This window comes from Sparus aurata, chromosome 6 (assembly GCF_900880675.1).
Source record: "Sparus aurata chromosome 6, fSpaAur1.1, whole genome shotgun sequence".
Lineage (NCBI taxonomy): Eukaryota > Metazoa > Chordata > Actinopteri > Spariformes > Sparidae > Sparus > Sparus aurata.
Window position 1 is genome coordinate 21,231,537 of NC_044192.1, and position 26,169 is coordinate 21,257,705.

At 40.1% G+C, this 26,169-nt stretch overlaps 1 protein-coding gene across 2 annotated transcripts in view; it reads left to right on the top strand.

The window, feature by feature from the left end:
* The window catches only part of LOC115583452 (guanine nucleotide-binding protein G(i) subunit alpha-2), a 63,337-nt gene that overhangs the window by 12,927 nt on the left and 24,241 nt on the right, over positions 1 to 26,169 (top strand). The window contains exon 1 of one of the 2 annotated variants that reach the window (XM_030420320.1): positions 25,327 to 25,348. The exons of the other annotated variant lie outside the window; for it this stretch is intronic. Coding sequence (XP_030276180.1) covers positions 25,342 to 25,348 — 7 coding nt within the window. The 5' untranslated portion in view covers positions 25,327 to 25,341. Of the gene's footprint in view, positions 1 to 25,326; positions 25,349 to 26,169 lie in introns of those variants that run through there. 2 annotated transcript variants of the gene reach the window in all.

The following is a 26,169-nucleotide window of genomic DNA, read 5'->3' on the forward strand; positions in this document are numbered from 1 at the left end:
CACATAATACTCAGTCACTGTTGTTATTTGTCTGAACACAACCCTCCAGCTAAGAAAGATTTTTGGAAAGAATGTGGCAGAACCATAAAATATGTTTGTACTTTGGTGTTTTGTTTTCCACCCCATAAAAAAACAGCTCTTAAAGCAGCAGGGCACAATGGAGAAATGTGTGTGTGAGACCCCATACCAAGCCCTTTAACTTAAAAAAACAAAATCCCCTGGCAACGCAGGCAGGGCTGTGCCAGTTGTAATTTGTGTGTGTGTGTGTGTGTGTGTGTGTGTGTGTGTGTGTGTGTGTGTGTGTGTGTGTGTGTGTGTGTGTGTGTGTGTGCATGTGTGTCATGGAGGGCTTTCGTGTGGTGTATAATTTGGCATGTGGGAGGCAGGCTGCCATTCCCTCAACTTCAACACACAAACTTGTATTCAACTTCAGAGAGAGAGTTTAAAATAAAGCATATGTTGAAATATACAGTAAAGGCAAGGAAACAACAATAGAGTTGCTACTAAGTAGTCGTATATTAACTTCATTGTCACTGACACATTAATGTCTCGGTGGTGAAAAGGTGATTTAATAGTTTTGCATGTCAAAGCATGCTGCTGCGCCTCCTCCCCACGGAGACTGTGCATGTGGAGGCAGTATACATATAAAACAGTTGCTGGTGTATCTATTTAAAGCAGTAGGTTTAAATTGTTTTTTTAAGAAAATGACGAAGAAACCAAAAGTAAACCAGGCCATGGACATTCTGACGGGTTGTACAGTGCTACAATAACATAACAAATGATAAGCAAAAGAACTCATGCACACATGCTTGAGCAGGAGCCCAGAATCAAGAAATGTACTTGTCCTTCAACAGGCTGCAACTATGTTTTCAATTTTGTTGCTATTGTCAACAGAATCATATTTTGAGAGACTGGTCTGTGAACTAAATATTTAAGCTTTGTGTGAAGTCACAAAAATATTGAACCTTCTCTTTGCATAGACACGCAATACATAATATGTTATCGCCCCAGTGTGAAAACGCAAGTGCAGTTGGCAGGACAGGAGAGGCAACAGGTGTCGATATTTGAGGGGTTACTACAGCTTAATTGGCCTGATGTGGGTTTAAAGTGGAAGAAAATGGTGAGTAAGGAAGTCATAATGGAGCTGTGTCGTCTTTGCCATAAGCAGGTGTTCACTAAACAGATCAACACCTCAAGTCAGAGTACATCATAGTTTGCTGCGGTTCACTTCAAGCAAACAAGCAAATATAATATCTTATCTTGCTATATTTGCATAGGACAATATTGTGATGTAAAATTATGGACATCACCCCAGACTAATTCATACACAGAAATGTTAAGAATAAACGCTGCGACAGTCCCATCTTGATCAGACTGTGTAAGAAGGGTGGTTTTCAACAGTACCTCTCTCCACCCCAATTCATGCACCAATACCTGGCTCTTGATGGCTAATTCTGGCAGAAGTGAGTTTAATTGGGAGAGGCTTTAAGAAGAAAGGCTATAACTTTTTATCACCTGAATTTTCGTGTTTTAGGGAGAAACCGCTGACTCTGTGCTTGCCTTTCAGTGGCTCTCTCATTGACTGAGATTATGTCCTCCAGGACGGCTTTATCAGACCTGCTGGCAACCTGAGAGCTGCATTTACTTTGCTGCTGTGTGTGTGTGTGTGTGTGTGTGTGTGTGTGTGTGTGTGTGTGTGTGTGTGTGCGTGCGCGTGTGCGTGTGCGTGCGTGCGTGCCAAGTCTTATGTCCAGAGCTCATCTTACAGTTCTTTTATGGTCACAAAAGCATATGTACAGGCCTATGTGTGCATGCTGTTAGGGGAAGTATTCTACTGTGCCGTTACTGAGAATAACTTCATCCTAAGGCCATGTACCACCCTGGTTGACTACGCTTTGTGTTTAGTCTTCATTGCAAACTGATGTTCTAACATTAGCAATGACTTGTAGGTAAAGACCTCATAACCATGGGAAATTCCCAGGGTAATTTAGTTTATTGGTTCCTTTCAAACAGGGTCAGTTTCCATGAAATGATGTCACCAATCATATTAAACACTGTGGTAACATGCCAACCAAAGCAAGATTCTTTTCCCTCATTTCTTACATAACAAAATGCACCAAGTCACTTTGACTAGTTTCAAAGCTTAAGCTCAAGTATTTGAATATAAAATTAATTATACGCTTTGGGCTGTGAAACTGTACCTGAATTCTCACATATATATTAATATATAATTCCTTCTAAATTCCATTTTAATGTCAACTGGATGTGATACTAGTTTAGTGCTTTTCACTAAGATAACTCAAATTGCAACAGCTGTGGCAGTGGCTCAAGGAATTATGTGCTCTCCATTCCTTGTGCAGTAGTTGAATGTTAGTGAGCCGGAGGTTAGGAAAATTAATAAGTAGAGCATATGATGGTCTCTTCCACATTAAGAATTCCTTCCCACAGACAGGGGAGTTCATTTAGGTTTAAATGTTACTTGTGTTGCTGTAATCACAGTAATTAGGCTCTGACAAGAGGAAAATAACAACAGCAGCCAAGGAGATACAGCGAGTGTGCCCACCATTGGTGAGAGACCGATAAGGAGAAAGGGAGGGAAAATTAGTAACAGGGTAAGTGTTTGATGAAGCAATACTTCCCCTAGCGCCCCACTTCTCCCAGGTGCAAACATAAACAATCACAACAGCTGACTAATCAAGAATATTTGAGATAACTCTGAGGGTAGATATGGCCTGAGACACATTCATAAAAAATAGTGCAACCCAACAATCTTCTTTGATGACCCTTTATGACCCTGTTTTTATTTTTTTTACCTTTGAACCTTTTGGGTAGGACCTGGAGGCTGTAGCTAAAGTAGTAACTCGATAATGATATGGGAGAGTTGCAGCAATGAAGTAGATGCTTAAGTTTCTGGTGTCTGGATCCTTGTAGCTCTCTCTCTCTAGCTGGAAATAAGCAAAGTCTGTTACCTTAAGTATTCTAAATAAAACAAGGTTTTTTGAGTTACTGGTACTTGGCCTTCACTTACATAAAATGTCTGAGGAAGGTTTTTGTGTTCTTTGAGATTTTACCTGTAAAAAACATAAAATAACCTCCTAAAATAGTCATTGGTAGAGTTAAAACTGCCCCACAGTAAATTGGTTAGCAAGGCTCTGCTCCTCCTGGTATGACAACTAGTAGGGCTGTCACTTTTTCAAAAAGTTCGAATGAATTTGAAATGACACGCAACACCACACGACATTAAACTCCAGTTCCATCATGAGATCCCGAAACGATACCAATGGGCCGCATATGATTGCATATAAATCATGCTATCTTGTCGGTGATGGCATTTTTATGAGCTGTTGGCAAAAGGCCTGCTGAAGCTGTGCCGAGTAGTAGGCAGTCAAACGAGGTTGTACACTCTCCTGCTAACGTTAACTTACGAGGTTGTAAGCTAGGTGAGTCCGCAGATTTGTTGTCATTGTAGAGTAAGACAGCTGCTTTGTCCAAAATACTTACATACTCTACTTCTCAGATGTGGTGTCGTGAGTGTCCGCTCGGGACGGCTTTGCTCGCTAGTGTCCTCCATTTTCGTAGCAAACAACATAATATTACTAGCTGAATTGATAGGTCAAGGGTCAATAGGGCGTGCAATAGGTCAAGCTGATAGTGAAGTTTTAGAGCGCCCTCTGTTGGATCACAAGGCAAACTACTTCAAACGGTCTGTTGCGCTTATTTGTTGCGTACATTTTTAATTCGAATAGGTCATTACATTCGAATAAGAACTTTTCCCCCCACTTTCGAACGAGTATACGAATTTCGAATAAAAAGTGACAGCCCTAACAACTAGTGATTATTTTCAAATGGCAAAGAGAAGCATCAAATTCTTAAATGTAAGAATTGTTTATAGTTTTGTTTGAAAAATTACCTATATGATTGATCGAGTCTCAAACTAGTTTGCGTCTAAATTTATTTTGATTGACGAATCGTCGAGTTCTATTGACCTTCAGTCTATGATCTACTTTCCTATAAGCAACAAATAATCATTACTTTGAATACTTGGAATGTTTACATTTTACATGCCTTTGGGATATGAATGAATGAGGACTTGTCCTGCTGTTGCGTGTACCCAAGTTACATGTTTTATTGTTTTTTCCATTGCAGCGCTACAAACTTTGATACGTAGGAGAAACTTCAATGTTATCAAATTCAGTTGAGTTGAAATAAACATACATGCAACGCTGCAAGAATCGGATTTAACAATGTATACAGAAGGTTTTGGCCTTGTTACAGTAGTCTATGTAGTTTCTCTGTATGTGTCTTCGCAGCTTCTCTTATTGATGTTTCTGTGTGCCAAGACTGAAAGGTGAACTTAGTTACACCTTACCATTTGGAGTGATGAGTATTCTGCAGATGCCTTCATCTCACATTAAGAAACGTGGCAGTTTGAAGCAAGGAACTCTTTCCTATTCAAGGTGACCCTGATGTAAGGCCACTGCTGATGCCTTGTAGGAATAATGGACGTGTAATTACCTTTTTAGCTCAGTGTAGAGATTTTCCTCATACACTTAAATGAGGCTTAATGATTGGCTTAGTTTTGTTTGCTCAAAGCTGGAGATTTAGCCCTGTTTTAGACTGTATTAGATTTTTATTGCTCTGGCATGAGTCCTTTTATGCGTTTCTCGTCAGTGCTCACTCACCCGTGCCATGTTAGTGTTGCTACTACTGTGAGGTAATAGCATAGCTTTTTTACTTGGTATCCTTGCCTGAGCTTGTGAGACTTCATCTAAAGCATTGATACCAATTGAGGAGGATAAATTGAAGGGTTTTTTGTCCATAGATGAGTCCATTGAGTTGTAGATTGTCTAAGGTAAGTAGTGACAGACTTGAACAAGAAAGGACAGGGGGAAAGAGAAAAATTTACAGCAGGCACAGAGAAAGAGGTGAGGGAGGGAACAAGGGCAGGGGTTAGCAGACTGAGAGAAAGTAGTGAAGAAAAGGGGGGCAGTGTAGTTGTAAGCAAAAGGCTAGAGTTGGAGCAGAGCAGGGTGCAGCTGAGCCTCTGGCAGGGACACTGCACTGAGGGCTTTATTGTGATTTGTAATTATGTGGTTTTCTGTGGGGCCTCAGTTTGGTGCGCTCCCACACTGAGGCTCTTTTTAGCCAGGGAATACTGAGTAGGAGAACAGAGGGAGGGTGGGGCCGGGGTCACTGTTAACTATTTCTGTTAAACCAAGACCGAGCAGACATGACTGGAGCACCAATGTAGTATTGAGCTGAAGCTGCTTTTTAACAGTCTATATTTGGTTTTGTTTATATTTAAATACACTTGTAACTTGCTGGACAGAGGAAAAAATTCCCCTTTCTCTTCATTACCTTTGGGGATCAATATGTGTGTGTTTATCAGGAGTATTCTTTTGTATACTTGAGGAAAAGTAGCCAGAAGTCAAGGAGAGGGCAAATGTGCATGACTAGACGAGCTAAATATGAATGGTTGGCATGTAGCATACATCAAGGCTATTCAGTTACTAACTCAGTTAATTTTAAAACCAGGAAATGTAAAAGGTCAAGATGTTGTTGTTCTGCATGCAGTCTGATAAGGTATATGATATGAGTATATTATGTTTGACACAATTAAAAAAACAGCTGGAAAAGCGCTTTGAATTTCGATCATTGACATCAAAAGCAGAGTTGTCGATCCCACCCACCAAAATCTTTAGAAATCAGACCATATAGAGTGTATGGTGACCTATATGAACGTTGCATCTATAAGCATATGTGTATGAGACACACATGGACATATACCCTATATGTAGTTGACATTTCATATATCAGATTTATGAATGGTGGGCCACTCTGAGGTTGCTTCTGTGTCTGATGTGGCCTGTGGGCTGCCAATTTAATATGCAAGCTGCACATTTGCGTTAACAGCTGGCTGATACTGTGTCATTTATTTGAACAGCCTGCTGATGAATTAGATTTGGAACAAATAATAACCTTGATCATGAGTAACTTTTCTCCAAGTTTTATGCCTGGATCTTGCTTTGTTGTGATTTGATTGTGGATTCCTACCATGTCAAAATTGTTCCCAAACTTTGTTCTTATTTTTGTCCTATTCCTTGGTCTGCATTAACCTCAGCTCTGTCTGCACTGTGGCATTGTACAATATAGACAGTATTGTAAGTCCCTGTGAATGATGCTAGGCAGAACCGTATGCAGATATCTTCACCGATGATATCTGCATAATGTGTGTTTTTTTTTGTTTTTGTGAGATAATGACAACCTGGTGCAGTTTGAAGAGCTGTTGGCCAGTTGTGTGTTTTTGCATTGGTGATGGTGGTCTGCTCTGCAGTGGCTCAGCTTTCCCCAGTCGTGTGCTGATTGAGACCTGAATCTTTATTCCGGGCAGCCTCTAGAGACTGACAGAGGATCCCTTTTATATGAATGTGGAGGAAAGAGCAAATGGGCTGCAGGCAGTGGAACAAACTTAAAAAAAACGCAACGCAAAGATGAAAAAGAGAAGGGAAGTCACAAATTTAGGTGTCTTCCAACTAAACGAGAATAGAAATGAAGGGAATGATGGACAGGACGGAAAAGGAGGGAGCTGGAGGAGGGAGCATAGGTGATAACAAAGTGTTGGGAGTGTTGAATTGCCATCTGCATGTTTTGCTTGTCAGTCAGAGCTGTGCCGCTTAAGTTGAAGGGAGCTGACAGCTGTACTAAGATGAGTTAGAAACAAGGCAACAGGAACACGGCTTCATTGGAGGCCTCTCTGTCTCTTCTGTGTAATGTCTGCATGCCCACTTTAATTGTAGTGCCAGATGTCTGTTACTCCAGGTTATCTGAATTAACATGAAATGTTTGTTGTGACTTTACTTGTATTGGTGCAAGTTTGGTTGAATGCTGCATGTTCTCAACAGTAAATCTTTGTGAAAATATTGTTCATAGTGGACTGCTGTTTAGTTTGAACTTGAACATGCTGTGTATAGACAGTGACTCAGAGCCTTTCTGTGTATCTGCTTATCGATCAGTCTGCCTTTTAAAAGCAGGCTGAGCCAAAAGCAGAAGTCTGTGCATTGACTCAAACCTCCCCGCAAAGGCTGCCAGTTGCAGCAGGTTGATTTCCTGTTTTTCTGCCCCCACTTTTTTTCTTTTGCATCTGTGAAACACTGCACACATTTAGACCTGAGACTTTGTATACCTCCACTTGCACATAAATATCAGAACAGATCTGAGAGATAACGTAACCGTCAGCTCTCAAAGTTTAAATCACTAATTTTTGCTTCAGTTTTCTCAAATGCACACAAAGTCACACAATCTGTTAAAGTGGATCCCCCCCCTTTTTTTTTGCAGTTTCAATGGTAGGCTGAGGCATGTGGTGTAAGATGGCCTGCCCTTTCCACTCAAGTTTGATTAAAGACTGTGGGGAAATGAAGCATCGAGACAATAGAGGATTCTGGGCTTACAGGAGCGTGAGGGGAGGGACTTCCTGCTTTCTCTAGGGGACCTTAAATACAGCTTTTCCCGTCTTTACAAGAGAACTGTTTTGTTAACATTGTCACCTCTCAATTGTAGCCCAGCTCGGCTCAGGCACATGTGTAATCCTGATGTTTTCCGAGCTCTGCAGCTCAGCGTTTTCGTTGGCTCAGTGTCCTGCTGTGGCTCGGGAGCAAAGACAAAGTAGTTTTCATCTGCAGTCTGTGAAGCGCAAGGCAGACCAGTGCTTGTTATGAGCTGAAAAGTCTGCAGTTTAGATGTTTTTCTATTAAAGTTAGAATTTGAAAGTTCATTATACACTCTGTTAGTTGAAATGATCAAGTGTAGTGTGATGCACATATTATAGTTACCTTGGTGCTTTGCTGGTGATTAAATTAACTTAAAGACAGAAAGAAGAAGAAGATATCAAGCAGAACAAACTGTGTGTGTGTGTGTGTGTGTGTGTGTGTGTGTGTGTGTGTGTGTGTGTGTGTGTGTGTGTGTGTGTGTGTGTGTGTGTGTGTGAATACAGGCAGAGGGAACAGGAAGGGCAGGGCGAGGACTGTGCAGCGTGTTTCCTGTGAGGCAGGAAGTGAGCAGGGTCAGACCACAGAAGCACTATGAGTTATTGCTCTAAACTTCTGCTGCCAGAACCTAAAATCAACAAGCCATTGGTGCCGCACTCTTCCCTCTGATTTAATTCTTAATTCTGATTGGACTGCTGTGCAGCTGTGTCTTACTGATCAGTCAGCAATGACGCTATAGGGAAAAACGACAGACTTAACAGATTCTTGTATTGCAAATGAAACACTGTGGTTGGTGTATCTGGAAAGACACCTGTGTTTAGCTTGCTTTTGCCACAGAAGTTTCCTTAAGGTCACTATAAGTGTCTGTTATGCAGTATGAGGGAGGATAGAAGCTCTGACATTCGTCTGAGGATCAAGCCATGACCTTTCACATGAAAGTAGGAGAGAATTAAAGGAGTGGAGAGATGGATGACTCAGATATATGGGTCCAGTCTGTTTATGCTGAATTAAGTATTGGCCTGGATGTGTGCTTCGCTGCAACGGTTTTTTGTATTAACATATTTACACACACAAAAAGCAGACTTGATTGTATTGTGGACGAACTTACTTTCATACTGCTGTGCAGCAATTAGTTTCTGATTTTCTTGGTTTCTTCTAAAGTATCAGCCTGCATTAACACCAGCGCTGTATATGGACTGTAACCTTTTATTACAAAAGTCAAGACACCACCCATCATTTCTAAGCATGCCTGGAGACATCCAACATTGTTACTTGTGTGATGTTCTTTTATACAAAGCTTTGTCTTATTTCCCTTTTTGGAAATGGAGTTGCACCAATAAGCAAATAAACATTCTGTCGTGTGATGTGATGCATATTTATTGCTTGCATATTATCTTTATTATTGAAGTGTATACCAAAAGCACTGAGTAAACAACAGTTTTCTCTCAAAGGTGTAAAGGAGACATCATACCCTTGCCTTTGCCCTTGTATTCAGTTGGCTCTGTCTTGTTTTTAGCTTCCAGGTAGGTTCTCTTCTACCATTAATGTAGTCAATCATGCAAATGTGTGACATGGTGATGTCAAGATGACACAGAATTACAGGCAGGGCTACTGATGAGACATTTCAGGCACTTCAGGAGCAGTGTTCTCCCTTGAAAGATAGGAGGTCCTGTTGTTATGGATAACACACTGAAGGAAAGGATGAAAAAAGGAAAAGCATAATAGGTCTCCTTTTAAAGTGAAGTAAATTCAGCACCTCAACTGTGGCCAAGAGAACCTTGAGGTATTATTTTTAAAAATAAAAGCATGTATTTATGCAAGTTGACCCCTTTAAACTTCTCCTTGCAGAAAATATGTCTTTCTCAACTTCAGGTACTTTCACTGGCCATAAATGACTAAACTTGTGGACTATCACGCAAAGCTTTTTACACCAAAATTGTTTTTATTACACAGTACTGTTTTTCATCTACAGAATCTGTTCTCACATCAGACATGCTTTTACAGTCCAGCTTTAAACTGCCTATTCTAAATCATTCTTTATGGCTTTGTAATTAATGTGATGTATAGCAGCTATAGCCTGAATGATGAGCCTCTTAAAATCCTCTTGTGAGCTCCCAAGCTTTCAAATGTAGACTGTATTTACTATAACCTTCATTAAGGCACTCAGCCCTGGGTCAGATGTTTAACACACTGCCATTAAAAGTTATTTAACCCTGGATGTAAAATAACTGACCAGATAGTTCTTCTTAGTGTGCCCTTTGGAAGGAAAGAACTATATTTTATGTTTTAGTTTTTTTGAGAACAACTGAGCGTAAAGTAAAGGAAAAGGTGGCGCGACAACACATGTTTACCCATACCACTGCATTAACAAAATTAAATGACTATATGGTAAAAGAAATGAAGGGGCTGAGTGGGAGTGAAAATATACTTGTTTAGGAAAGAGAGGAGAAATTATCACCTTCCTCTTCTGAGAGTCCTGCTGTTAGTTTCCAGCAAAGAGAAAAAACAAACATTTCTCAGATTGTGGCGTAAATCATGTATTTGCAAACATGCTATGCATATATAGAATATCCTGTCTTTTGTAAATGCAGTTGCTATGAAAGTCCAACTCAAACCCCTAACCCTGGTAAAAAGGTAGTTAAATATATTTATTTCTTAAGAATCAGCAGAATGAAACACGTTAGCTGGCAAACCAAGTGTTCACATCAGGAAACTAAACAGCTGGAGTCTCTCTGCCCCAGTTTATGCCTTAAAGCACTCCTCATAAGCTCTGACTCTATCTGAAAGTCAAGAACGAATCCTATATCGAAACCTATCTTTTTTTCAGCTGACACTTTTTATCTTTCTGCTTCGATGTCAGAATGAAGCGAAGATCTGTATTAGGCATGTGACTGACTTGTTAATTTGTTGCATGCAAACAAAAATTGGATTATGTTTACAGCACATGCTGAACAGAAATGTGCATGTTGTTATCATTAGTTACTGGCATTGCTTATACTACTCATCCCCCTCCACACTTTTCGAGATTTGCTTTTACATGTGTTGAATTGTCCACTACAGCATTTACAACAGCACTCGAAGCCTGGATTACTTTTATTGTGAGCGTTCAAAATCTGCCATTTTTATGCATGAAATCAAATTGTGTTTTTATTTCTTCATTAAAAAGGTGACAGCTAAGTTGTTTGAAAGCAGTGCTACCCCTTATATATTACCACATGAGGCACAACTGCAGTGAATGATTTTCACATCAGAATCAATTTCCCACAGATGTGGTGAAAATGTGACACACTTTGACAGGTAGTTAGTGCAGGGTTTCACATAGATTACAAATATGTTCAGATTTGTTAAAACCTAAAGAGGTGATCGTGGATGAACATTTAATAAAATGTGAACACTTTGACCTCTGAAACCTCTCTGTGTCACTCCGTTTGACCTTCAGAAGGGCAGCTTCTGCTCTTATTCTGCTGTTTCTGCTGACTTCCTGTCGACTGTCAGACAGAGGCGGAGTTAAGCCTACTGTGTCATTGCAAAGACGTATTTTTCTATTTCTTGTTTCTCCTTTGACACAAACTTCCCCTTAAGCAGCGTGCCACCAGTGTTAAGCCCTGAAGTGCAAAGGGTGTTGAATGAGTAAATTTATATAGATTATATTAAAGTACTTGGTGTTGTGTTGAAACAAAGTCTCACTTACAAATGAATCTGTTGGATGAGAGCTGGTGATTGAAAAGTTTTTAATAGATCTGAACAGGGAATCGAGAGGGCAGCAGTTGTATTCAACCTATTACCACTGTGGAGGTGCCCTTGAGCAAGACAGTAATCCCCTGACTTCCGGGGTTGCTCAGTGGCTATTAGATCAGACTGTGGCTGTACCGGGCAGCTTCCTGTGTGAGCATCGAGTAGGACGTCCTGGAATCAAGTGTTTCCTGCTCTGTGAATCTACCCTGGATAAATAAGGGTCAAAAAAGGAAAAAGAAGTCAACAGCTACATGTCCTCACCACCTTATCACCACCCCTTTCTTTATGCCATCTCCCGGATGAAGCTGGAGGGCCCTGTTGCCAGGCTGCGTTGTCAAGGAAATGTTGTCGTTGTCGGGACCCAACTGTGAGGCTTTGCTCTCAGTGTGACCGTGTTAATGAATTAATCTGCTTTGTCTGGTCATCTTTGACCCAATGTTTGATGACAATCTTGTGCCATGTTGGCTTCAGTGTGCTGTAATTGTTAACGTGTGGAAAGGCCCAGATAGCGTAGGGTTTTCAGCTCTCTGGTTACTATGGCGATTATCATTGGAGCAGAGTGTGTTTTGAAAGCAAACAGGTCTGTTTTGGCACTATAACTGGCTGGAAGGATGTCACTGACAGCAATGAAGGTGACTGCGCAGGGTTCATGTCTGTTATAACAGAAGATGTCTGACATAGCGTCCTGTTTTTCTAGTTTTGGCCATCATTCCTATCTGTTATGATAATGTAAATTAGTCAGTTTGTAGGTATTCTTAATAGCATATTAGAGTTTGCAACTTCCTGAAAACAGTTTCAAAAAGTTTTATCACTGATCCTGCCATCAGGGGCTTATACTAACTTTGCGTCCAAGCAGATCTGTTCTCAAATTTCTATCACTAAGTTGGAGCGGAGTGTTTCTGATGACCAGGCCTCACTGATTTCTGTATAAAAACACAAATTTTGTGATTTTATTCAACGATTTTGGTGAGTTGGAATCAAAAAATATTTTCTGGTTTGCCCTCTTTCGTCCTCTTTCCTCAACTCTCTGTGACTTACAAAGATTCCAATGGACAGATAGCTTTATTTATTGAAGTCACCACTATTCGCCACTAACTGTAGCTGACATCAGCTAGTTAGCTCAGTTAGCAGTCTTTTTAAATGACCCAGCCCTAGGATGCCAGGAGCCAAACCCAGCAAGAAAATTTCCTTGGTGCTAAAGCCCCGAACCCAACACAGATTTAGTGCTACTGGTTAACTCCACTCAATATCTGTGACAAGTCCCTCTCCACTTACCTGCCCTTACAGGAAACACTTAAATTAGGAACAACTTGGCTGTATAACAGTGAACACACAGTAACACTGTATCCAGATTTCCCTTAATAAAACCACTGTGAATATGCAATATCAAATAGCACTCTGCTTTTCATAGGAACTTTAAAACTTGCATGTCTATTTCTACCATTAGGGTTGAATAGAAGCACAAACAAAGCCAGGGCTTTGGAAATCAGAGCCAGTCAAATTATTTTAGATGAAGTTTTAAGGCCTTTATATTTTTTTGAGAAAAACATGGCCTTTATTTTATATATTTGAGAATGTATTTCACCGCCTATTCATCACTGCAGCCAATCTGAGCAGCTGCTCACACCTGAGAGTCCTGTCAGTGTGAAGTGTTGATGTTGAGTTGCTGTCGTCCCTCTGACTGCTAGCGCTCCACAAATGCTATGGCAGAATATTGCCAAAAATAAACTTTTAGCAAGTATAGAGTTGCATATAAGTCTTCTCGGACACACCTGGGCTGGAGAAATCCTCTTTCCTAACTGTTTCTGTGAGAAAGGACTGCATCTGCCGTCTGCAGTTAAACTGTCAAACATAAAGCACTTGCAGAGTGATAGATGATAGAAGTGCTCTCAGGAGAGGTGTACTTTTTGATTTCAGAGGTGTTCACTGCCATCTTGATCAAAAACCTGGTGACTGTCTCTGCCATCTCATCCAGTAACATGTCAATTACCCTGGCCTTGTTCTAAACTGGATATACATCACAGAGCATCCGTCTGTCTGCCTGTCTGTCTGTCTCTCACTTCCTCTCAATGAGTCTCCCCCTTTTGGAGTCCGGAGCTATTCCTCTGGTCAGCTGCAGAGAGAGGAACCTGAAAGGAATAAACAAAAGCAAAGCACGCCAAACAAAGCTGCAACCAAGCGTTGGTAGACATGCTGGTTCACGGGCAGTGTGCACACAAAGAGCTCTCTGTGAGAGTGGTCGAACTCCGTATTCCTGTGGAGTACTCACTCAGTCACACACTCGCTCACTCATTACAATCACACACACAGAAACAGTACACAGAGATAAACTGGAGCATACTGTTCTAATCTTTTAGTACATAAATGTGTTTTTTATGGAGTCATCCCCAAATTTTTGCTTGAAATGTGTACACAGATAGCTGTAGTCGTTATCAGACTCAGTCCACACTCATTGAAAGTAAATACTATGCTGTTGATTTGACAATAAACTTTCTACATTTAAATGATACTGGTACTTACATTCTGTATGGGAACTAGTCAAAATTTAGATTTAAATGTCATGCGTGTGTTGTCCAAGCCCGTACAGAGACCTTGGAGAGTCAATGTGCGACTTTTATTGGTGCTTTTTTAGCTAATAGATGCTCCTCATCTGATGTTGAAAGGCCTGTTGCAGCCTCTGTCTGTCAGTACTCTTAATATTAACACAAATGACCTATTAACACAAATGACCTGTCTTGAATCTCAGATGCAACTTAAACAGAAGTATGTTGGGACTATTTTGTGCTGGATATAGACAGCATTTCACACCCTATACTTTTTCAAATTTGGGCCACTGTGTGTCGCACCAGAGAGGCACACTGCTGCTTACTTTTTATCTTCGTTTCCCCCTCCCTTTCTCAATCTATTTCCGGCTTTCTTTCCTGATGTTTGCAGTGGTTTATAGCATAATGTCAGAAGAACAGGGATCAGTAGCGTTCAGTGATGTGTGGATTGAGCCAGAACCAATGAAAGGAGATACAGAAGCTGTTGGATGCAAGTAATAATAATTACGCCTTTTCTTAGGCATCATGTTATTGTTCACGTCCAAACACATCTTAAAAGAAATAATACATCATGGCACACCCTTTTCTGTTGTAGGCTCTACGGATGTTTTACAACAATTACAGAAAACATTTCTCAAACATTTGTTATATTTCTGTCAAGGAGAATTAGATTTAGATTAGGGATAATTATCATTATGTTTTATTGCTCAGCTCTGCCTCCATGCCAAATTTAACTTAATCACATTTCATCAGTTGTTAATGTAGTGTTCTTTAGCAAAACAAGCTTTTGTGATGCATGATTTGGAAAAAGGCTGTCCTCAAGCAGGTTCACATTATATTCTTTCACAGTTTTTCCCCATGCTGTACAAGCCTGTCTGCTGAAGAGCTTTATAAGCTCTGTGTTAATGCAAATTCAACGCTCAAAACCTGGATGGAGTGTAGTTTAATTTGAAAGTTGTACAGAACTTTTTACGGCCCAGGCTATGGATGCAAGCAGGATGGAGTTATGGAGGGCTAGCAAGTTGTCTGTTTGACATTTCAAACAGAGATAATCACAGCTACATTGTCAGAAGGAAATGGTAGAAGAGAAGTACAATTGTCTTATCAGCTATTTGGCTTGAATGATTGAAAGAGCAGCAGACCTTTTAATGAAACTGCACAGGAGACAAACTGTAGACAGTGTCACCAGCAACCCTCTCTGCTGTTTTGTCTTGTCTTTCATGGTGTCATGCAGCGTCTTTATAGCAGACAGCTGAGGGGTAATGGCCAGCTGACAAATGAGGTCATCTCAAGGTTGTTTGTGGACCAGTGATGAGTGTTGTGAGAAATCATGAGTCTTCTTGGTATAAATTGTAATTTGCTGCAGGTAGGACATCCTCCATGGGTGGTGAGCAGGAAGGTTTCTTGGGGCTAATGTTATTTCAGTGATGTATTGTCCTTATGTACAAGTTTCCAGAGCAAACCTTAATATAGCTAATAACCGGCTAGTTTTCTTTCCTGTACAAGCACATATTGTTCATAAAGAAGCCCATAAAGAAGGGGGGTGTCATCTGCAAACTTGAGCAATCCTGTGTTGCATTTATTCAAGAATTATTTAGTACAGATGGCTTTTTAAAACATAAATCTGCTGTTGAATTAAGGAGATATAGGGCTTATTTATCCAATTTCTGAGTGACAAATGTTGAACTAATCCAGTATCTTGAAATGAAGATGAGTTGGCACACTGGGTTGAGTCTCTCAGGTTTGATTGGATCATGCCAGGTATTCTGGCTGGTTCATGAACCTGCAGAGGGCATCTCATCTTCATCTCATCTTCTCATTTAGCATAAACAAGCAGCTTTTTGGATGCTTTGTGGGCTGGAAATGTGTTAACATTTTTTCTGTTGATGTTAATGGGAACAATAATATTGCTTGATACAGATATCTTAATGATTGGTGTTGTGATACAATGTTTAAGGTGCTGTTCTCAGTGTTCATACAGCAGCAGCTTAACTTCCTCAACTGGAGGGGACAACAGGCAGCTGCTCACTGGCACGCTCACGGCCGTTTGCCAACAAGGGATTTACAGTTCGTCAAGCTTGTCACCTCTCTTCGATGAGTATTTCTAATTCCGAACCAGTGAAATAATTTTTTTTAAAACACCTGGACAAAATAACTAGATCTTTCAGGGTCAAGAAATAGTATTACCTCATCTTACATTGATGAGCTTCTAAAATGATACTCTAATGTATCATGAGTTTGTACAATACCTTTCCATCAAATTCAAAATCAGGTCTGTGTGAAAGTTGAGACAGGTAACTCAGTATTCACCTTCAAGATGCGATAAGTCAACTTGAATTCTTTCATTCAGTAAAAAGTGTCAGTAAAGCAAGTTTCAGCATCTGTACTCTGAGGGAAATGTGTGAACCGTTGAGAAAACTTTCATTTTACCCCTCCTCTTTTCATTTCCTGTACTTGCAAGTTGGGGTTGCCATGGCGACACAGAGATGGAATAAACTTCCTGTCTGTTTCCTGTGGTAAATTGCTCTTTTTTTCTTCCTTTACAATCTTATGCGCACTTCAGTGCCATTTTTTTGTGTGTGATACAAATGCTTCTTATCCAGCTGTTTAAATCAGTTCCTCTAAACTGTAATTCTTAAAAATCAGCACTTACCACTTAATTTAGTGACAGACTGTTTTCTTCCTAAATTCTATGTGTTGGTCACAATCAACTTACTTTGGCAAAATGCACCAAATGTGATGGCAGGAGTCTAATATTAAAAATAGAAGATGTTTTGTTGTTTTTTCATTAATTTTAGTTAAATCCTAAAAATCTTCACTTCCTAAAGCCTTTAGGCACTGTGCTTCATGCGCACTGGCTTGTCCTATGTCTCCTTCTTCAACCCTAATCCCAGTGTCATTACATTTTTTTTCTTCTATAGATTTACATTGTTCAGTTCTCGATCAAATACATCACTCAGTGTTGTTAAGAAAAGGCAGAAAGAAAAGCAGTTGATATATCATAATAAAGTATTTACTAAGGTCAGTTCAGTCTTTCTCAGAATAGCATGAGTAAATAGCATTGTAATTGCTTTATTAATTATTTAGCCTTTAAAGTTTATCTTGAAAGAGCACAGTTGTATCTGTGCAAAGTTTAAATTTGTTCCCAGGGCCTTATTGAAGCCTATGTTGAAATGCTGAGCGATGATGTTTGCTCTGGCCGTGTCAGGTGCCTTGGTCTCGTCGGGTCTTTCATGTCTACAGATGTCTGATTTTTAGGGCTGTGAGAAGGCCAGTCGTCTCGGGCAGCCTTGGTCGCCTCGTCTACTCTTTGATCGATGGCCTTTCAATGTGGAGTAATTATCCCTGGCTAGACTTGGAGGCTGCTGACTTCATGGACTGCCATGTTCCCACAAAGGTGCATATACCCAAGAATTCAGATAATGTGTAAATTACTGGTACCACAGCAGATGCAAGTCACAGATTATTTCCAAAGGGTTCATGCTCTAATTAAAATGCCAAATGAATGCCTGTAACTGTTGCAAAACTATAGAACAGTGCATAATAGTGTCAGGTACGGAGCCTGGCCCCTAAATGTGGATTGGCATATCAACTGTTGAATGAATCACTTTAAAAATGAAGAAGCATTTTTCTGTGTAGATCGAAAATGCTGAACATTATTGTTTGGTTTGTCAACATAGAGAGCAGCTAATGTCATTAAGCAGCATTCTTTTTTTCTTCAGACTCTGCTTTTCCGCTGAAGATATGATATTAATGATGTTGTTTGGTTGGTTTTGGAAATGTTTGTTAAGATGCATTATGAATAAGTTGACTGAATTCTCAAGGTTCTAGCCTTTGATGGGCTCAATTATATTGAGGAAAAAAAAATAGGAAATTATGCCCCACCAATCTCTATGGAAACATCCTGAAATAAATTACAATAAAATTAAGCTTTTTCTTCACCTTTTGAAAAAAGTGATCATTCCACATTCCTTGGCTGTGCAGAAAGCAAAACTACAGTTCTGCGCTCTTGTACTCACTAGTAGTAACTTGATTTGACTTCTGATTTGTAAGAAATTAGTTTTACCTTTGAACAGTTTTCTCCTTCTATATGATCATATATTGTAAAAAATAACAGGTATATAAGAGAAAAGTGCTTTTATATAGATTAAGTTTGAACCATGCCTCTTTTAGAGCTCATGCCTTATATTTTGATGCACCAATCCATAATTCATTGAAACTTTTCCCTCCATCCCTCTGTCTATGTTCAACTACATGTGAGTGTCTATGTGCGTGTCTGAGTACAAAGGTTAGTGCAGGAGGAGGGTTGGTAATGGATGCATGTATAATGCATCAGTACATTTCCAGTCGTCCATGCCGATGATGCAGCAGATACCTCTAGTGACCAAGACGCTCTGTCCCTGTTTGCTTTCATATTTGCCAGCTAATGGTGAATAAGAGCATTTTTCTACTATAATGTGCATATGCAAAGGATCAGTAGAATATATCCATGCTGTTACTACATCAGCATCACTGCATAATCAAGCACTGCTTCTGTGGTTCAGCTTCATCACTGAGTGCTCTGCAGCTGTTGTGACTGTGGACAGCTAATGCCAGTGTCAGACACTAAGCTCACAGCTTTGTTTCGCTGCTTGAGGTGACACTGAAGCTCAAATATTAATTGTGTGAAGTGGCTCGTCCAGTGGATGTAGTGTGAGTTGCTTTCTGGGAGAATCAAAACAGTAGACTGCGAGGCAGGACAGATCACAGTGAGCCAGTGATCAGCCAAAATAATGTGTTCCGCAGTTTTCTGTCTTAAAGCATCAAAATCTGAGACTTGAAGCCAAACTTGAATTGCAAGAAATTGAATCCCACTTCTGCCAGATATAGTAAGGCAAGCATATCTTTTTATACACATACTGTGAATTCAGGTCTGTTATTTAGGAGTGTGACTAAAGGAGAAGGAAACTGAATGATTAATGGGGGCCAAGACACGGCCAAGAAGCCTGAAATATGCCAGCTACTGAAGATATACAGAGCTGTTGTTCAGCTGTAGTGGCCGTTAATGTGATCAGCTGTGGACAGAAGTGATGGGTTTGCGTTTACAGTTGTGGGTTACCAAGAGGCATTTGCTACAGCTCAACTTATAATGTAAAACAAAATGATAAACAACATTTTAGTCATTGCACTGTGATAAAACATTTTCACCGTGATTTAAGTACTCCCAGAGCACTTTTTTTTAAATTGCTTCTGTTAAAGATCGATATTGTAGAAAGGTTGTAGTTTTATTTTCCAAGGGTTTTTTTTTTTGTCTTTTGTTTTTTTTTTATATAAAGCAGGTCTAGGTGCTATATAAAGACTGTGACAGTATCAAATGCAGCCACACTTGAGTTGCAATACTATGAAAGTTAAATTCCCCACATAGCTGAGAAATCAACATCAGGTTGCTATGTTTATTACAACAAAGTATAGAAATGAAGGGGAGGAGGAATGTATAATGTTATGTGAAATGGAGGATATAAGCCATAGTCCAAGTCACATAAATGGTACAGGAAGTCTTGTCACTTCGTTTAGCAGCAAAGAAAGACGTATGTTGCTTTCTCCTTCTGAAGAATTGTTTGTGTGTTTGCATTCATCATAGCAGATTAAACAGTTGTGGGAGGCATTAAATCAGTGTTACCCTGGATCTAGTTCATGTTGCTGCTTTAGATTAAAGGATAATATGGCTGTAGTTGGTGCACACAATACGTTTGTGTGTGTGCATAGGGGTTTGTGTATGCAGAGGGATTGTCTCTCAATGCCCTTGATGCTTCTCCAGGTCTCTGTCTCTGTCTAGGGTGGCAGCAGCAGTGTCAGAGGTCATGTAAGTCAATCCTAAACCTGACCCCACCAGATGCCTGTCAGATATAAACTGATTGAATTGTATGGGAAAGTCAAAGCGGAGCGAGGTTGCTGGGACAAAGACAGAACAGACTTGTAACAGATGAGTAGATGTAAATCCAGGAGTTTGACCTAAACAAATATGTGTTTGTACAGGCCATTTTTTTTCTTACTGATTGTTTACTTAACATGAACAAGTTTACTTGAATAACTGTTTACACGGACCAGTTTACTCATATAAAAAAGTAAATTGAAGTACACACAGTTATCAGCTGTAGTGCAGTTGTGTTTGGAAAGTTTATTGCTTGTTTGTCTCATTGCCATGAGATTTTAGTTTCCATTATGACAGGGCTGTGACTTCATAATCAAAAATATCTAATCGGATCAGAGCTTACATGACCAAAATCAACTTGCATACAAGCAATATTAAACAAAGACCCAAAAAGAGGGAGGGTAAAGTAAATCTGATCTGTTAATAAATAAACTTAAGTATAGAATTACTTTTCTGGCAGTGAATGTACTTGAGTAATAAAAGCAAAGGTCAAGTGAATTAACCATTCTGATAATTAGATCTGATCTGATTCTGCATTTTTCTTATTATCAGAATCAGTGTCTCTTATCCAATTTCTGATAAATTATATTAATTTAAAAATGCACTGCCTTGGCTCTGATGCAGCATATAATCTGTAAAGTAACTAGTAACTAAAATGGAAATGGTATGTATAGTACTTGATTAAATGTAACTAGTTACATTCCATCACTGCACATAAGTGATGTAAAATGCTCCAAACTAATAAACATTTTGTTCAAAAGAGCAGCTGTGTTCACCTGACGTACAGTTGGCTAATTCCATTGGTTTATGACGTTATTAAATCACTGAATACCAGTTACTACAATATTTTAATCATTACAGTATAACATGTTAGTAGTATTACATTTTGGGGGAGGAATAAGCGTGTTTATTTGTGATGTAGTTGGCAGAGGAGGTCAACTCCAGATGTTACAATATGGTACAATAGGCTCACAGGGCTGCAGACTTTCAGCAACACTGCTGCCTGACGCTGCTTCATCCCTGCAAACAGTTCAAAAAATCAACATCAATTATGAATCTATTCCATCTGGTGGGGCTGTTATTACTGCTCCTGGCACTGTAGTGGGCTTGATAGCCTCTCCTTCTCACAGCTCTGTCAAATGGTTTCACTGCTAGAGTTCAGAGCTGATGAAATGAGGCAGGAGAGACACCTGGGCCTGAGCCAAGAAAGAAATGAGAGGAGTGGAGACCTCACCTACTTTGACCTCATCGGCACATTTGAGGAGTGTAATCTTCTATAATTATTGGCGTACTCAGATTGGTGACTGATCAAAGAGCTTCCCTTTTACATAATTAGATGTCCTCAGGGCTATGGACTCGTTCGTTTGAGTCATTGGTAGTTAAGGGCAGGAACTGTGCAGTTAGTTTGACACCTTTACAGTTGGACCTCACTCAAGTGTCCTATCAGGGTCTCCAAAGGCCATCTTTCTCCTCTCCTCCTCTTCATCTTTCAATCTCCTCGGTTGATCTTCTCCGTTGTCTGCTACGATTAATGGTTTGCTGTCCCACTTATCTTCGAATCCCTCTCACTTCTGCTTCTCTCGACCCCATTGACTTCTGTCCTACCTCTGTTCAACACTTCACCTTCGTGTAACACTTCTGACTTCTACCACTTGTCTCAGCAGGCCGCAGACTCCCTTTCCTGTAGACTGCGAAGTTAGTTGGTTTAGAGATATAACCTGCTCCACTTCCCTTTTTTCCATCTGTACAATTAGTGAAATGTATAATTCTCCTAATTACTTGAACAGATCCGCCTGAGCGTGCGCATGTGTCCTCCATGCTGCATGTGAAGAAAAGCCCTTTAATGGAGAAGCTGTTGCCAGGGAAGCTGATAAAGATGCTTTAAGACAGATTGGTGAATGGGGCAAAACATGGAGTTACTTCAGAATATCTCTGCTGTGTCATTTCTCTCCCTGCTTTCTTTGTCCCATTAAAACTGCTGACACCTGAGTCTATACACTTCTGAAGGTCCTCACGTCACAATCTTATCTGGCAGAACATAATGTGGGATTTTAGCCACTACAGCTGAGCGACTGTAATGAGAAAATTAGATTACCTTCATCTTTGACTATAAAAATGAGACGGACGGTTAGAAGTGTGTCATGCAATGTGGGATCAGACCAGCTTTTTGATCAGCTGTCAAGACGGCACCTGCAGAGGGGTGGAAGTGTAGAGATAACTAGCAGGGGGCTGTCAGTCTATCACACAACCAGCTGTTGTTTCCTGAAGACATTTTGTTCCACATGTCCCAGTGGCCTGTCAGAACACTGTACCTCTCGTACACCTTCAAGGCTGACAGAATCCTGTGTTCCTGGGAGCTCCAATTATGAACTCCAGGCCTATCAGACACACTTCAACACAATACCTTTGTGTTATCACCCTCTCTCTTATTTGCTTTACCTCTCTCAGCAGCCCATTGACTGAAGAAGGATGTCTGTGCTGCATCCTTTTCTTCAAAGAAGATGCAGTGTATTGCCAGTAGGAGGCTGTACATGTTACCCTTGTGGCTATTCAATATGTCTATGGCCTGCAATCCAATACAAAAGCAATACAAGGTTCATATAGAGACTACCTATTTGACATTTCAATTAATTCTTGACAAAGTTCTTACTAAATTAATTTTGTGGTTGTTTTTTTTTTTATCAGTATAGCTTCATCTCTGACTTATAGAAATGCTGCCACCCCCTTTTTTCTTAGTCCTGATATGAATTGGTTAAACTTTACACCCTCTAATTATAAGAGGATGTAATGTTTAACCAATGCCTCCTTAACTATTAGAGTCTAATAGCCTAGGAGCTACACTGACCATGTGACTACTAACCTGTACAGGAGTCCACAACTACCCACACAGAACCCACCCATTTATTATTTTTCTGCATGTTTGTGGTCCCATGCTTGAGAGTTCCTCTGTTTTTCATGCTTTGAATTGTTCATGTTAATGATTGATCAATTATAGCAGTGATCAGATTCTTGCTGTTGGCAGGGCGAGAAGTGTTTTGCATACTCAGTACAAGACATGTTGCAACATGTTCTCCCAAACTGGTCCTTGCAGCTAAACACTTAATCATGGTTGCCTATCTATTGAGGAACAACAAGCATTTAGTGTTTACGGAGCTTTTTATGATTAATTATAATGAATGATAAATGATCATTTCTGTGGCTGCCAAATGGTTGAGGTAATTTATCTCCAACGCTCAATGTGAAGCAAGTACAATTTTGCCTCATATTTTGTCAATATACATAGATGAAGGAGATTTGGTACTTTGCCTCTCATCCCTCTCTGCTCTGGCAGCAGTTGTCAGTTTGCTGTCCAGACTTGGTCTTTGCCCGAGGCATGGTAGCCATCTGTTGAAGTCGACTGAATCTCTGCGTCCCTGTCTTTCAAACAGACAGATATGCCCATGTGTATGTGTGTGTACGCATGTTTTTTGCGTTCTCGAGTGTACACATGGTCACGCAAGCTGCTTCCATTTCCTCCTTGATTGGATCCGAGAATAGGAAGTGGCACATGTGTCTCTCAGAGGGCCTCTGGTCTCAAGTCTGGATTGCCACATTTCTCAACACATAGCTGAGAAGAACAGGCGGCGGCGAGGCCACCTCATGACTGGTGTGTAGGTGGCCGAGCACAGTGGGAGGGAGAGTTTGAGGAATGATGGAAATTAAAATGAATTTGATTATAGATTAAAGAGAGTGAGGCCATGGAGAGATGACGAAATTATCGTTGCTGTTTTGTTGTATGAGAAGCTGCGTGTGTCAGAGAGTTCACTGTAGTCAGGCTGACTCGTCTCACTGGATCCTGCTGCAGGATAGAGGTGTCTCTTTTATTGTTGTGTTTTCCCACCTTGTCCCCTTTGTTCCTACTTTTTCCTTGAATTCCCTTAACTTCCTTTATCACTTTAGCTACTCATCTCTGCATTAACGTGAGCTGCCTCATCACTCCCCCCCCCTGTATCTTTAGTCTACTGTATACCAGTGGGGAGAGATTTCAAGTGTCTCATTGTGTTATTCGTTTTAGTCTCGATGCACCTCGGGCTGCTGAGAGTGAGAAAAGAGATGGTGAGAAGTCTCAAGTTGGTGAGAAGTGACGTCTAACAGTGAGATGAGCCTTGGCTGCACTGTGACCAGGAAACAGGAAAAACTGAATTAAAGTGAACTAAACAGCGTTCTCTTAGTGGATATTGATTTGAAGCCTCATGACATCTGATTTTACCTTTATTGTCTTAAGACTTAAACTTGCATCCTTGATGTTCACGGGTAAGCCTGTCACCAAGGGGTCAGGTATTGATTTATTCATCAGACCTGCTTTGAAGTGAGGGACAGGACGGACCAGAGGGCCATCCCATTATAGATTTAGTGGACGGAAAAGCCTGACTTAAGAAAAAAAAATGTATTGTGCTCCTTCCAATGTCTTACCCAACTTTCACTTGGTTTGTTCCTTTTACTTTCTCCACATTCACAGTGGCAGCATAATAAGTCAAATAATTGTCTCATTATAACGTGTGACATTCATTTTTCACACAGCGGAGTTGATGCTTTATTCATTTTTCAGTAAACTGTCTGCATGCCTGAAGGTTCCATACAAAAGCACCAGAGTAATTATACGAAGGCAGTCTATTTTAGACAATTTAGCAGTATGTTTGAAAGAGGATTACATGAACATACTAAATTTGAAGTATCAAAGTACATAATGCTACAGAATGTGGGCACCTACAGTGTACAGTTTAATGCAATGCAGGACAGTTGGCATGCAAGGAAAATGTGTTTTGTGAAACTTAACTTTCAATTTGTTTATGTTATATTGAAGTGATGTTTGGGTTATTAGACCCACACTCAGTTGCAGATCATTGTAGCTCTCATTAAGCCAGACCCAAACTTTTTCTGCATGTCTTTTCTAATACACATGAAAATTAAATTTCTCAGGATTTTCATGAAAATCCCAGTCAAAATATGGGCCTTCAAAGGCCCACTTCCTAATATTGTTGGATTGACCAAAATCTCAAGGTTTGTCCTTTAATAACATCAGTAGTGAGCTGAAGGAATTTTGGGGGTACTTTTAGGTACTATAGCAGAACCACAGGGTATGCCATGTTGGAAATTTCCAATTTACTAATCAAGATGATGCTTTTAAAACTGCTTATTATATGAAGTCACAACATGTGTTCCTCTCATCAACATTTAGATTCAGGTTTTCTCTTGCAATTGTTTGCCGTGGCTGGCGAAGGCAGTCATCATGCTGAGTAAAAGGAGGTAGAGCAATGTGAGAAACTTGTGTGAGCTAATAGTGCTGATTGGAAAGGTCCAGGCCTAAACATCAACAGCGAGCCTGTGTTCTCAGCTAGCGGTGACCCACACTGCTGCCTTTGTGCCTTTTGCTCCCAGTCCCACCAGGATGGATCACACTTTCTCCGAACACATGCACATTTATTCACACACAGTGTGAAAGCCTCATGCCCACGAGAGGCAGACCTTTGAGACAGTTAACATTTTGAAGCATGCTGCAGGATACTGATGAACACAAGGGCACTGCAGGAAGATAAGGAAATGAGTTGACTGTCATAAGCTGTTGATCCTGAGCCTTGACACATAGCAGTGGGAAGTATCCTTCGCTTCTTCGTTCTCTCCTCCTTTTATGTCTGGTCAGTTTCATCATGCTTTACTGAATACTAAAACTCTAGAGACTGCATGAGCATGCCAGGAATTCACACAGCAGAGCTGGCTGGCAAACTTCTCCCTCTCGTCGAGTTTAATCACTGGTCAAATGTGGGAGTTGATAAAGCTTTGTCAGTTCTTTCCTCAGATCCTATTTCTGCAAAAGAAATGTGAAATTCCTTATTAGGACGTAGGTTTCATAGTTAAACAGAGAAGAAACTGTAGAAATTGGAATAGATATGTTTAGTTACGCTGTTGGAGTAACCCAGCCTTCAGCAGATGCTCGGGTGGTTTTTGCTTCTGCCTGGTTTGGAACATATAACACCTGAAGATCACATTGTTCCCCACTGTGGACAATAGAGCTGCAGCTGAATATTTTTTTATCAATTAATCCGCTGATTATTTACATGATCAATGGGGCAGTCTTTAAAATGTGTCATATATTTAAGAGAAATTATTTTTTTAAAAAAGCAGGAACATATTCACATCTAAGAAGGTGTTAATTACAAATCTTTTGACATTTTAATAATTTCTTAATACATCTAGCAATACATTTTTCTCTCTGGTGGAGAATAACATGTGGTAGTGTTGTTTTTATATTGATCACTTTTCCCTACCTAGACAAGTGTGCCTTTAATTGGCTCAAAAGACTGCTGTTACAGTGTATATGACTCAAACAAGTCACATGTCTGTTAGTGAGGTTCAGCCATTGGTGTGGTATTGAAACAGCAGCTGCTGTTCGTGACTATAATGTTCACACACATTTTGTCTCCTGCTGAACTTTCAGATTTCTCAACTTATCACCATG